The sequence below is a fragment of the Phalaenopsis equestris genome, unplaced genomic scaffold (genome assembly GCF_001263595.1).
Source record: "Phalaenopsis equestris unplaced genomic scaffold, ASM126359v1 Scaffold000522, whole genome shotgun sequence".
In the NCBI taxonomy this organism is placed as follows: domain Eukaryota; kingdom Viridiplantae; phylum Streptophyta; class Magnoliopsida; order Asparagales; family Orchidaceae; genus Phalaenopsis; species Phalaenopsis equestris.
The window spans coordinates 1,187,362-1,200,076 of NW_018164962.1; the positions used below are offsets into that span (position 1 = coordinate 1,187,362).

General features: G+C 34.6%; 1 protein-coding gene across 3 annotated transcripts in view; it reads right to left on the reverse strand.

Annotated features, from left to right (window-relative positions):
• Nucleotides 1-3,957: 3,957 nt before the first annotated feature.
• Nucleotides 3,958-12,715, reverse strand: part of LOC110028705 (probable potassium transporter 13) — an 11,714-nt gene continuing 2,956 nt past the window's right edge. Inside the window, exons 4-10 of one of the 3 annotated variants that reach the window (XR_002294448.1) lie at nucleotides 11,378-11,428; nucleotides 10,855-11,115; nucleotides 10,734-10,786; nucleotides 6,070-6,184; nucleotides 5,722-5,976; nucleotides 4,429-5,519; nucleotides 3,958-4,133 (exon numbers count right to left, since the gene is read on the reverse strand). Coding sequence is in view for 1 of the 3 variants with exons in the window: in XM_020730670.1 (XP_020586329.1) it covers nucleotides 4,585-5,519; nucleotides 5,722-5,976; nucleotides 6,070-6,184; nucleotides 10,734-10,786; nucleotides 10,855-11,115; nucleotides 11,378-11,428 (1,670 nt within the window). In the remaining 2 variants the exon portion in view is untranslated. Of the gene's footprint in view, nucleotides 5,520-5,721; nucleotides 5,977-6,069; nucleotides 6,185-10,733; nucleotides 10,787-10,854; nucleotides 11,116-11,377; nucleotides 11,429-12,715 lie in introns of all 3 variants that reach the window. The other 2 variants (XR_002294447.1, XM_020730670.1) reach the window with 2 other exon arrangements.

A 12,715-nucleotide genomic window follows, 5' to 3' on the forward strand; every position in this document is an offset into this window, starting at 1 on the left:
CAACATGTATTGTAATTGTAATATTATGCTATTCTTTTACATTGCATTTAATCTTCAGCAGACTAAACAACCCCAAAATCCCATATATCTACTACACTATCAGATTTATTTTGGTAACGCTTTAAGTTCTTCAAGAACAAATTGATTTAGCACCATTAGCCCTAGCTTATGTTCCTCCCTCATTGTCCTCAAAGTTTTAAATCTCTATTCAAGAAGACAATATTATGTCAGTCATATGCACCTTCGGATTAGGTCATTGATTGATGACAACTCCAATGGCGCATTAGGTACAAGCAAGAGCAAAGAAGCCATGAGTCGGATGCTTTTGATTGATAGTAAAATGATTATGAATATATATATAGAAATAGCAAATGAATAATATATTACTAATGATTATTTCATCGAACAATATAATATAGTTCAAGTGAATATTTTTCAAATATGGATGTGAATCACATATTGTAATTTTTTTTGTTTTTTGGATAAACACGCTATAGAGGTTTAGAGAGACTGTTTTATAGTGAAAGTTGAAGAAGTATTGGAGAACATCTTAAATAAGACTCAAAATTTGATTCTCTAGTATTCAATTTGAATGGTATGTTCTTGATGGCGATCATTATTGATACACCATCAACATATTTTCATCATCCGATCGGATATCGTGGTGTGAATTTTGAGATACTTTTTTTAGCAAAGAACATTCAAATGTCAATTAAAAATCATCCAAAACTTCGAATACAACAAACTTACATCCAAACTAACCGGCTCAACGAGGCGGGATCAATAACACCCAAATTTATCAAATTTGAGTTAGATCAGCTCCAATGGGGCCGTTAAGAAACTTTTGGAAAATTCGGGTGGTTAATTGAAAGGTCAAACTAGTTTCAAAATTGACATATTTATAATCAAATCGAGTGTCTCGACAAGACAAATCCAATGAATCGAAGATCTCTCAATTCTGACATTGTTAAGACACTCAAATATTTATAAAATTTTGTATGGTCGAGTAAACTTCTCTGGGTCGTCTGATGGAGTGAACCTGATTCATTCTTTATTTGCAGGTAGGCTTTTCCTAAATTTTATAAATAGAACCATATACCCTTCATGAAATGAGGGTTGAATCGTGACCCCGAGAAAGATTGAAACTTGGAGGAGTTGAGGTACATTGTTCTATACCAAATGTACAGTAAAAGACACCCACTGTTATAGCAGTCGACCACAGTTGAACACTGTTCCCCGGTCGCCGTCAACCATCGCTCGACCGCAGTTAAACTCTGCTCGTCAGTCGTTGTCTACCACTGTCAGCTAGCCCTTGCTCAGTGTAACTAAGCCCTTACAGAGTCATGACATGCATTGCGAAGTAACGAAGCACTGTGTGGAGTATCAACTAACCTTGCAGAGCAACAATCAGTCTTGCGGTATAACAAAGCATCCTACAAAATAATGCACCTTAACGATGGTGTAACAATACACCCTAAAGTCAATTTAACAACGCCCCAAAGATTACGCAATGCACACCCCACATATAGTGTAGCAACACACCCCAAAGATTGTATATGGCGCACCCAGCATCAGTGTAACAATTCACTCCGAATACATTGCAACAATACACCCCGCTTTCGTTAAAATAACGCCTCTAAAAATGATATAGCAACACACTTCATAATAATTGCTTACAACCACCGTACTCAATATACAAAGACTTTCTTGGATCTCCTAAAGCTCTGATCTCCATGCAGCCCACCACTACGGTCTATGTGACCGGCTATGGCATACATGGTCCGCAACTTATGTAGCTCCCAACTTTGGTCTTTGTGTCCTACAAACATTTTTGTAGCTCACCACCACGACATACTTGACCAACTACGACCTACATGGTACACAACTCATGCATCTCCCAACTCTGGCCTCTATGGCCTACGAACGTTATCACAACTCACAATTACAACCTACACAACCAATTATGACCTATGTGGTTCGTAGGTTATGCAGCTCACAACTGCAGCTTATGTGACATATGAATGTTATTGTACCACACCACGATGACATATGTGGTCCATAGTTCATGTAGCTCCTAATTTTGACTCTTTGTGTCCTACAAACGTTATCAGAACTCACCACCACAACCGATATGACCAGCTCATGTAGGTCCCAACTCTGACCTCTGTAGCCTACGAAAGTTATCACAGCCCACGACAATGGATTACATGACCAATTACAACCTAAGTGATACGCAACTCATGTATATCCCAACTCTAGCTGTTGTGGCTTACAACATTATCATATTTCACCACTACGACCTAAGCGAGTTATAGCTCATGCAACTCCTAACTCAAGTATATGTGGCCTAAAGAAGTTATCATTGCTCACCACTACGACCTATATGACCATATACAATCTACATGGTCCACAATTTGTGCATTTCTCAAATTCACCCTCTGTGGCCTACAAGCATTATTGCAACAACCACTATAGCTTACATGACCAACTACGACCTATGTGGTTCACAACTCATGTAGCTCCCAACTCCGACCTCTGCAACCAATGGATGTTATTGCAACTTACAACTACGACATCCATAACCAACCACAACCTAAGTGGTCCACAACTATTGCATCACCCAACTTTGACCTCTATGGACTACACACGTTATCATTACTCAACCCTACAACCTATGCGACCAAATACAGTCGATGTGGCTCACAGCTCCTACATCACCCTACTACAACCTCTGTTGTCAACTGATGCTCTTGAAGCAACCATTTATGACCCACATGACCAACAACTATCATGTCTTTCTATCACGACTTCTATGATAAGTTGTCACTACAACCACCGTCTATATTATTCACGACAAACTACTGTCTTTATAACAAATCAACAACGACTTTTGTGGCCTGTTACAATTTTTATTGTTGAACTTTCTTTGTACATCGATTATGTAATTCCATCTTACCTAACTTACGAGAAGAGTGAGTTTATGTCCTCACAATTACAAAGTGAATTATTTCAACTGGGTTAGACCTGATGGTTTTTTTTTTCATTTCCAGGGTCTTTACATAAAAAATGAGGTGTCTTTTCATGCTATCAGTTACTTTAATTACCTAAGTGTGGACTTGATTTTCGTGCAACACTAAAACACTAAATAATCATTCTACCATCACAAATATTCCAACATGCGTGAATTATAATGATATTGATTTTTTTTTAAAAATACATACATGTAAGAAGTTTGATATGATGGGGCTCCCGTGTGAGCATATATGTTGGCTACAACTTGAAATTGTAGTGTTTGTTATTATAACTAATGCTCTAAATTTTATGCATAAGAATTATGATCAACTATATACGATGGCAAAAATGGGAACACTTGCATGTTCTGCATGAAATGTTGTTGTACCAATCCCGTTAGTGAAGCTGAAGGTTGGTGGTCCGAAAAAAGGGAAGGGGCTTCAACATGAGAAATATATAGTGCACCATATGTATAGTTGATATGAATTCTTTGATTGATTCAAATACTGATTATTTATCATGATCTTAAATATTTATACTTCGATTGTTCATCTCCACACACATACATTGTGTTATAGCAATTAGATTAAACTCTATTATATCTATCGTAAATAAACCATATTTGAATGAGATATGAACCAACTTTGAATATTGTTCTAATGGTGCTTAAATTCCATTTAAACATGTGTAAAAATTTCAGATATTTGAAGACATAAAGAGTCAAATATTTCTTTAATAATTTCAAATTGAAAAAAAAAATTGACTTAATATGCACCATAATAGCAAGAATAGGAATAATATGCTTGATAGATAACATAATGTCCACATTAGCAAATTCCAAATCATATTCCAAAACAATAAATGTCTAGAAAAACCAAAACTTAGGAAAATCACCAACAAAAATTTACAGTACCTGAAATAATTCTAACGTAAGAAATTGGTTGAGAAAATAGTAAGAGAATTTAAGGTAGACAATTCCAAGATATTTTAGATAATTCCCCAAAGAAGAAAATTAATGATTAATATATTGCTTTTGCTATTATTATTTCCAATATTTGCCTTTATGAAGTCTGGCTTTCATGGAGATACATGATTTGTCAGAATGAATACAGATGAGAGTCCTGCATCAAATGAAGATGATTTTTCACTCCTGAACTGTATCAGCAATAACTTCCTGTGCGCAATAAGTTAAGCATACAAACACTAAAGGGCCGTATGATAACAGATGTAAGTCAGTTTTAACTTGAATCTTAGACAGAAAAAAAATGCCATTTTTAAATCCAGAATTTGTTAAATTCAATTCTTCCCAATTCCTTCTTAGTTTTGTCTTAAATCCTGGATTTACGAAATCCTATTGTTGAAAAGATTTAATAAATCCTAATTTACAAGATTTAGTAAAGCTGTTGAAATCGTTACCATGCAGCCCCTGAGTTGAAAAGGATAGATCGGTCAACTTATTGCAGAAAAAAGAATCAGCTTTTTCCCTTCAGGCTGGATACTAATGAAACCTGAAAGAGGCTTCATATTTCTGCTGGTAGGCAACAGAGAAAGAGAATCACCATCTACAATCAATCAAACACGATAAACTATGCCAACCTGCATCAATGAAGGCCTCGGGATCCCCAGCGCCACCGCGACCTGCCGGCAATTCCGTCTCATAAATCCATAGACCAAGTTTATCACATTCTTCTTCAGCACAGATGAGGAAGAATGAGCAAGGACTTCTGTGTGACCAATCATGTAAGCCACACCAGCTTCCCTTTGCTCCATCAACTGCATCACCTCATCTCTCAATGGAGCCTTCTCTCTTCTCTCCATCATTAAGTTCTTATCAGATTCATCAGAACTAGAAACATCATTCACAAATAGATCAGAAGACCAATCAACAACCTCGCCACCTTCATGCAGCAGAAATTCTGAAAGTTTGTTGAGCAGATTCTCTTCAAACTGACCACTTTCCACACGAGAATCCTTATACCCGTATGTTACAATGCAGCCAAAGAAGCCAAACTCTTTAGGACCAATTCTGCTGACCAAAAAACGCTCTTCAAGTGGGACCCTTGGCAAGGCAACGGTTTTCATGCTTACAAAGATTATGATGCGATGGACGGCAGAGAAGTTGGTGATGAAGTGAAAAAACATTGGGGGAATGACGTCTGGGATTGTGGAGAAGACGAAACAAATGCCAGGAACACGGAGAAGGCCGAGGTTGGTGTTGAAGTTTAGAATGCTATCAAGATGGACTTTGTTCTGTAGCTCATAGGAAAGTTTCATTGACGAGCCATAATGCCAAATAGACATAACAAGTAGAATGATCAGAGAGAGGACGAGAGGAAGCCAGCCTCCATGTTTTAACTTGGCAAGGCAGGCTGATAAGTAGAAAAGCTCCACAGAGCCAAAGCTGACGGTGAAGAGAATTGCTAAGAGAATGTTTTGATTCCACACAGTGGTGATGATGAGGAACATGAGGCATGTTGTGACGAGCATTACTGTGATCACTGAAAGCTCTGGACAAAATAGAGAAATTGTGAATTTTTTGCAAGACCACACTGATCTTATATATTTACATGCAAAACACCTAATATCTTTAATATCACATCAAAATATCACAAACACTATCATTTTAAAAGTGAAATACACCTTTTCACGTATAAGTTTATGACACCAAGATGTTATAAGTGTAATGATCAAACTTCGGGGAACACGCACCATAAGCATTTCCAATTGTCATGGTATCTCTGAAGCCAATTGTGACAGACATGCATAAAATCATTAAAAGCCAATTGATTTCTGGGATGTATATCTGGCCAAGGACATGGTTGGATGTATGTATGATCTTCACACGAGGAAAGCAGTTGAGGGCTCTACATTGATTGATTATGGAGAAAGTAGCTGAAATTGTCGGCTGGCTTGCAGCTATGGTTGCTATTGTGGCAATTACATATACTGGCCAAAATATGTTCTCTATATTTTAATAGAAAAGATTTAATCAGCAAAGTTAGTCTGATCATACAAACAGAGAGAATGTGAAATAAGGTAAAAGACTTAGGTCTGTGCCTGGGATAGATTTGTAAAAACTCATTTTAGGATCCTCTTCGTGCTTGGAAAGGAAAGCGGCTTCACCCATGTATGCTATGACCAAACACGGAAAAACTAGGGTTGAAAATGCAATCTGCAACAAAATAGATTTACTGCTTAATAAAATGAAAATGAAAACGCAAATAACGCATGAATATTTTCCTTAAACAGTCCATATTATGATAGTACTAAAACTTTGAACAAGATTAGATAAAGATGAAAAATAAACACACCAAATTTGCAATCAAAAGACATTTAAATAATTCGGTAAGATCATCTAAATATTTTTAAATGCGAGCATTGAATCAAACGTCCATATAATTTGTACATAATTAAAGATAAGATTTTTGACATGAGCGTACGTTTAAGGGTTTGGTGTCCGAACACCTATTTATTTTACACCTCCATATAACCACCTTGCAGAAATTAATTGAGACTTTGCAAAGCCTATTTGTAAGATTTTTATGATCTATAAAGCATCATCAACTTTCAGCAAGCTGCGGATATAATGATATTTGAGTTATAATTTTTTTGAGAATGGAAGGAGGTGCTCTTTCCCAATTGAATAAAACTTCGATTGTCATAACAGAGAGTGATATCTTCTTGTGACTGATTCATTTCTGCCAAGCATCTTGTCATCCAAACCATCTCCTCGCTGGATTTCATGAAAGCAGTGTATTAAACCTCTATAGTTGATAATGCAACTATCTTATAGCAACCAATTGATAGCAGTATTACCAAAGGTGTAAATGTACATAATAGCACTTCTCCTTGTATCTAAGTCTCATCCGAGATTAGAATCAAAATGCCCATGTAGTTTTAGTTCAAACTTTTCAAATTTCAATGGGTGATTAATTATTTCTTCTAGTAGTTTAGGATCTACTTATGATTAGCTCCCACATGATTATTTCCCACTAAATGAATAACTTAATACTTCCTCATAACATTAAAGTTCACATGCATCAATAAATATAAAATAATATAAAATCATAAATAAGCTTTGGAACTTTTGTCAGATGAGTGTTGATCTGAGGTTGGTTTTGATTAATTTCTATGCTCTTCTACTTTTTATCAAATTAATGGCCTCTTGTAATTTAACATGTCTTGTTATTGATGTCTTTTTTTCATTATTGCCTGGCCTTATAGCTCATTGAAAATAATATTTCTACTTTAAATTTTTTTCTTATTTTTTAAGTATCTAAATAATCATATTTAAATTCAGTCAAACTTGTCTCTTTCATTATAATCTATATGCAAATAAAAAAAGGAATTCTAAAACTATTGATTGTGAAATATGTATCTTTTTCCTACTCTAGGTTTCTTCTGGAAACCCAAAATTAACATCTGGTCCTTGAATGGTGATATATATATTGTTGTGTTCGCTACATCAACTCAAAATATTTTTAGCAATTCAATGTGCAATATCTTGCCCAATGCACATTCATTCAAAATTTTATTCATTATTCCAATGAATATCTCGGTGGGGAGTACTTAGTACCATTCTCTCAATACGAATAATTTTTTAATTCTATGTATAATATCCTTTATCATAATAAAATTGCATACATTTAATTTTTAAAATGGTCCTTGATATGCCACCAACAAGTTTCTATCTTCTTTCATGAATCTCGAGGCATGACACAGATCCCGAGGTGAATTTTTATCAAGAAACATTTAAGCTTAGATTAAAGGACAGATTCAACAAACATGTTGTCAAACTGACTAACTGACTAGACAACACGGACCAAACATTACCAAAATAAATCCAATCCGAGTGAAATAAAACATTAATCAAGTAAAAAAACTGTGTTTGAAAGGCTTTTGGGCATAATTGGAAGGTTAAACGGATTTTGAATATGACATGCTTATAGTAAAATTGAGCCACAAAGTAGCGGTTATTACGAGAGTCCTCTGACCAAATGATTGCCACCAAATGACACTATTATATTACGGTTACAGTCGCATCGCGTATGTTCCTCTACAACTTTTTACCATTTGAGTTGTAAATTATAAGAGTGCAATTGATTGACATAAAGCCTTTTGTTAACTAAGATCAATGTACATTTGTCCCCTTGGGCAAACATCCACCCTAGATCTATAAAGATCTCTTAGGCAATGCAACCCATGTCTGTTGATAAGAATTCTTCTGTTAGATTGGGTCAACTGTTTCCTCTAACTATAAGTAAATTAGGGACTGATGGCGTGGGATGACGGAAATATCAGATCTTGATCGGGTTTCATCTTCATTCCCCCACCATCCACTTTAGGCTTCAAGTTCTGAATTCTAGAACTAAAAATCTTAAGTTAGTTGTTATTATATGTTGAATATTCAAATCTTAACGACTAGTCTTAATCGAAAGTGCTCTCCCGTAAGCAGGAGAGGTAATTAACCATAAGGGCTTGCATCTATGAGAAACCTCAAACCCCATATCAAAAATTCCTCGCTAAATGAGATTGAAATCTCTGGGTAGTGGTTTATCTACAATCTAATCTGTCTTTTGAAAATCTGACCCCACGAAGCTCTCTCTCAAAAAAAAAAAAAACAAAACTAATAAAACACAGAGAATTCTCGAGGAGAGCTGTTGTGGATTTTCGGATCTTATAGACTTAAGTGGATTACAGTAAATATTTTCCTATAAATAGAGAGAGATTTTGGCTCATTTTTACCATTTGGTTGAAGACTTGGAAGGCTGAGGGTGTGTAGTTGGAGTTAAGAGGTTCTGCTCAAGTTATTAGTGCATCACTAAGTTATTTTTTAAGTCCCCTAATAGTCAAATATAATGTTCAATTTATGTTTAATGTTTCCTGTAAAGTATTTTTCATGTCCACTTACATTCATACCTTTGTGTTTCATCATTTTGTTTCAAAAAATTTGTAAAAAAATTTGTGCTCATTTGATTGTCTTCAAGTTCTTACAAGTCATTCTTTAGGTTTTTTTTTTTTTTTGGGTCATGGGTCATAGTTAGATTATTTGTTAGATTATTTTTAGGTCCTTTATCAATCAAAAATCTATCAGCATTCCGACGTCTTCCCCAAGTAGGGAGCTGCATGGAAAAGCTTGTATGGTCGGTGACTTACAACGCGCATGTCGGGGGTCTTTACATCTACCGTGCTTAAAAAAACATGCATATGAGAGACAAATTTTTCCGCCATATAGAAACAAAGTGCACAAGTACTTAATCGGCAGGTTTTCCCGTGACATTAAACAGCATACACGAAAACTTAGTTAATTAAACAACATATACGGGTACTTAGTTTGATAGGCTTTTTCCTGTCATGTTGAAACAATATGCACAAGTATTTAGTGTATTTGAGAATTTATACCTGGAAAAAATTTGAGAATTTGCAAAACATGCATACGGTTGCCCAATTCTGTATATCACGTTTATGTGAAGACCTATGCAATATGATTGTCGATTATAGGTATTTTTTACATTCCGGATTAATTGCGGTAGTCCATTTCTGTAATTGGACAAAATTTGGGCAACATTGATAGTTGTCGAGGCAATTCAGACTCAAATCATATATTATAGCGTTCATTGTTGACTGTTTTCAGCATATTTGTTTGAGTTGACTACTGGAGCAAGTCCAAAGTCAGCAGTGATGTAGCATATCAAATATTGGATTAGCTCGTAGGTCTAATTACAAGAGAAAAGACTGGAAAAAATGAGTTATATTAAATGGATGGTGAAACCACTCTGTGCATTAAGTGGCTTACCCCGTCGAATTTTCCTCCAGAAATTATAGTCAAAGAGTCTTCTAATGCCTCAAAATATAGGCTGATATGCTTTGTAATTTTCTTATTTTAAATCATAAATTTTGATGTAGAAATGCTCTTATCATTACGTTGTGCGTAGTGGCTTCCATGTATGCTTATCTTTGATGAGATTGGCAGTTACCCATTTATATTCTTTAAATTTAATTATCGCTCCTCTCTACAGTTGATCTAAACCTTCCTCGCATCTTCCTCCACAACCAAGCATCTCCCAAGACCAACCATTCCTTACCAAGGTCCACACCCACTCCAAACACATCCTTTAATATCTTGACTAAATCAGAAAAGACTAAGACCTATAGTCTTATTCCCTACTTCACTACAACCATTAATGTCCACTAAATCCCACCAATTACTCCAGATAATAAGTTCACATCTTAACCTAACTCTCCACCATAGTTTTCACGCATTTAACTTAACACCCAAGTCTAAAAGAGAACTTTTAGATCAACCTAAACTAACCCAACACAGATCAGCCATAATTTTTCCTCCAATATACCCTCCAAATCACTCATTTTCACACCATCGTTCTGGATCACAGCTAAACTACACACCCGTAGTTATTTTCAGCTACCAATCCCACCAAAAGGCCACCCACCATCATCAATTTGATTTAACGTATTCAAGATACAAATACGAGGAATTTATTTCTTCACATGCTTCTCATTAAAATAAAAAATTGTAATACAGTTTTGAAAGACAAAGCATCTCAATAGCAATGCCAGACAAGTCCAATACCTTTAATTAACTATTGTAAAAAGATAGGAATATATTAGGAGATAATAATTATTAAAAGTTGTAGTCCTCCCTAACAAAAGAAAACAGCAGATAGCCTGTGCATTTTCGAAAAGAAGCGAAAAGATTGTACTCTGAGAGATAGCTTTGAGAAGTGACCAAGATCAGCAAACATGGCTTCAGCCCCTGATGATGAAAACTATTAGCAAGAGCATCAGTAAACAAAACGCAGTCTCAAATTGCTATTCTCATACCTGTAATACAAAGAGCAATTCCTCCAAGTGAGCTCCATTGATCTTTTTCAACCACTCTAAGAAATTTATAAATATAATATGGCGATAAAGCTCGAACAATAGCAGGATTCCACTTGAAAATGTTGTACATGCCCATCATACCGAGGCATCCCATCCAAGTAATTAGAACAGGAGCAAAAAGGAATCCAACTCTATGCGTCCCATATTGTTGCAATGTAAAAAGGCCCGCTAAAATAAAACAAGAAATGACCACTGTGTAATCTGCATTGAAACATAGTTTGATCAAGATGCTTAAAAGACAATCACAGAAAAAAAAAGTGTTCAATGTAACCAATCATAAACAAAGATGATAGACTGTAAATGATGAGGATAATTAAATCAAACTAAAACCCAATAAGAATCTAATCATGGTCAAGATTTCAAATTGAAAGCAAAAGTGATGAATTCAAAAATAATGACGTTAGCCATCGTATAAAATAATTCTTTTGCAATGTGCTGAAATAGGGTGGGGTGGGGCGCTCACTTTCATGCAGCTCAGGTACCTTAACTCTGAGGCCTGATATAGCTGATAGCACTGCAAAAAATGAAGAGCCAATGAGGTCATCATAGCTTGGGTTGAAGACATAAACATGATAAACCCATCTTATTCAAAAGAAAAAAAAAGGCAATGAAGTTCGTGGTAGTGTGAATTTTTTCCCCCTTTTTTGCGTGTGAAAATCACGCAGCGCGTGACAACTGAAGAAAATAAGAATCAGAAATATCACTCATAAATCACTTTATTTTGAATAATTACATTGTTGCGATAAAAAGAATGAGGGGTATTTACATACACACAACTCAAATCAGTGTGAAATAAATATTTTCATACATTAGATAAGGTGTCATATATATAGCAATTAAAATTTAGGTGTTATATATGTAAATACATACAAATTCAGTATTTATATAAATTTCCCAAAGAATAATTTCTGGAATTTATAAAGCTTCTTTTTCTTATAAGAATCAGCATTAGGGCTGTAATCCAGCAGAGTTGAGTTTGAGTATATCATATATTAAACTTGGCTTGGTAATATTATAAGTTGTTCATGTTCGGTATGAAGTTGAGCCAAGCAGTTACATGTATGATCAAGATTGGCATGTTTAAATTTTATAATACTTAACATTGATTTATACTTAACTTATTTATGCCAATGAAACGAGTCAATAGACAAGCCAAAAATTCGAACGAATGTCATATGAAATTCTTAACAAATAATTTTACAAACAAATCTAAGAAAATGAGCAATTGAATAGATTATGAAAGGATATTTAATTATTATACATAATTTAAATAAGAAAATATATATATTGCAAGTAAGTTTTCTTGAATTCAAATAATATAAATAAATACTAAATTAATTCATTAAAATACCAAAAAAATTAATTTATTGAATTAATTAGCATATTCATTAGCTACAACTTAAATAATTTGAAAAAAAATTTAATAAACATTTCATGCGAAGCAGAAGCATCACAAAACCTCAAAATAACCACTTTCATCTCATTAAAAGCGAGATGATTTATTACAGTTAAAAAAGTCAATAACAAACACAATGCATCAACTGCATCAAGGGAAAAAAATATTCTATAATTTCTTAAAGTATATAACCATTAATATTAGCAACATTCACTCACATTAAATGCACACAAGAAACTTGGTAATAGTTTTTTCTAAAAGTATACCATCATTTTCATCATATTTCCTATCATATGTGAATTGCCAACATCATATGAAATGAAACAATTCTTAGGTTGCGATAGAAGAGGATTTCGGCAAACTTTGAACGAGAAAAAAAAAATGGCATAAATAAGACAACACTCT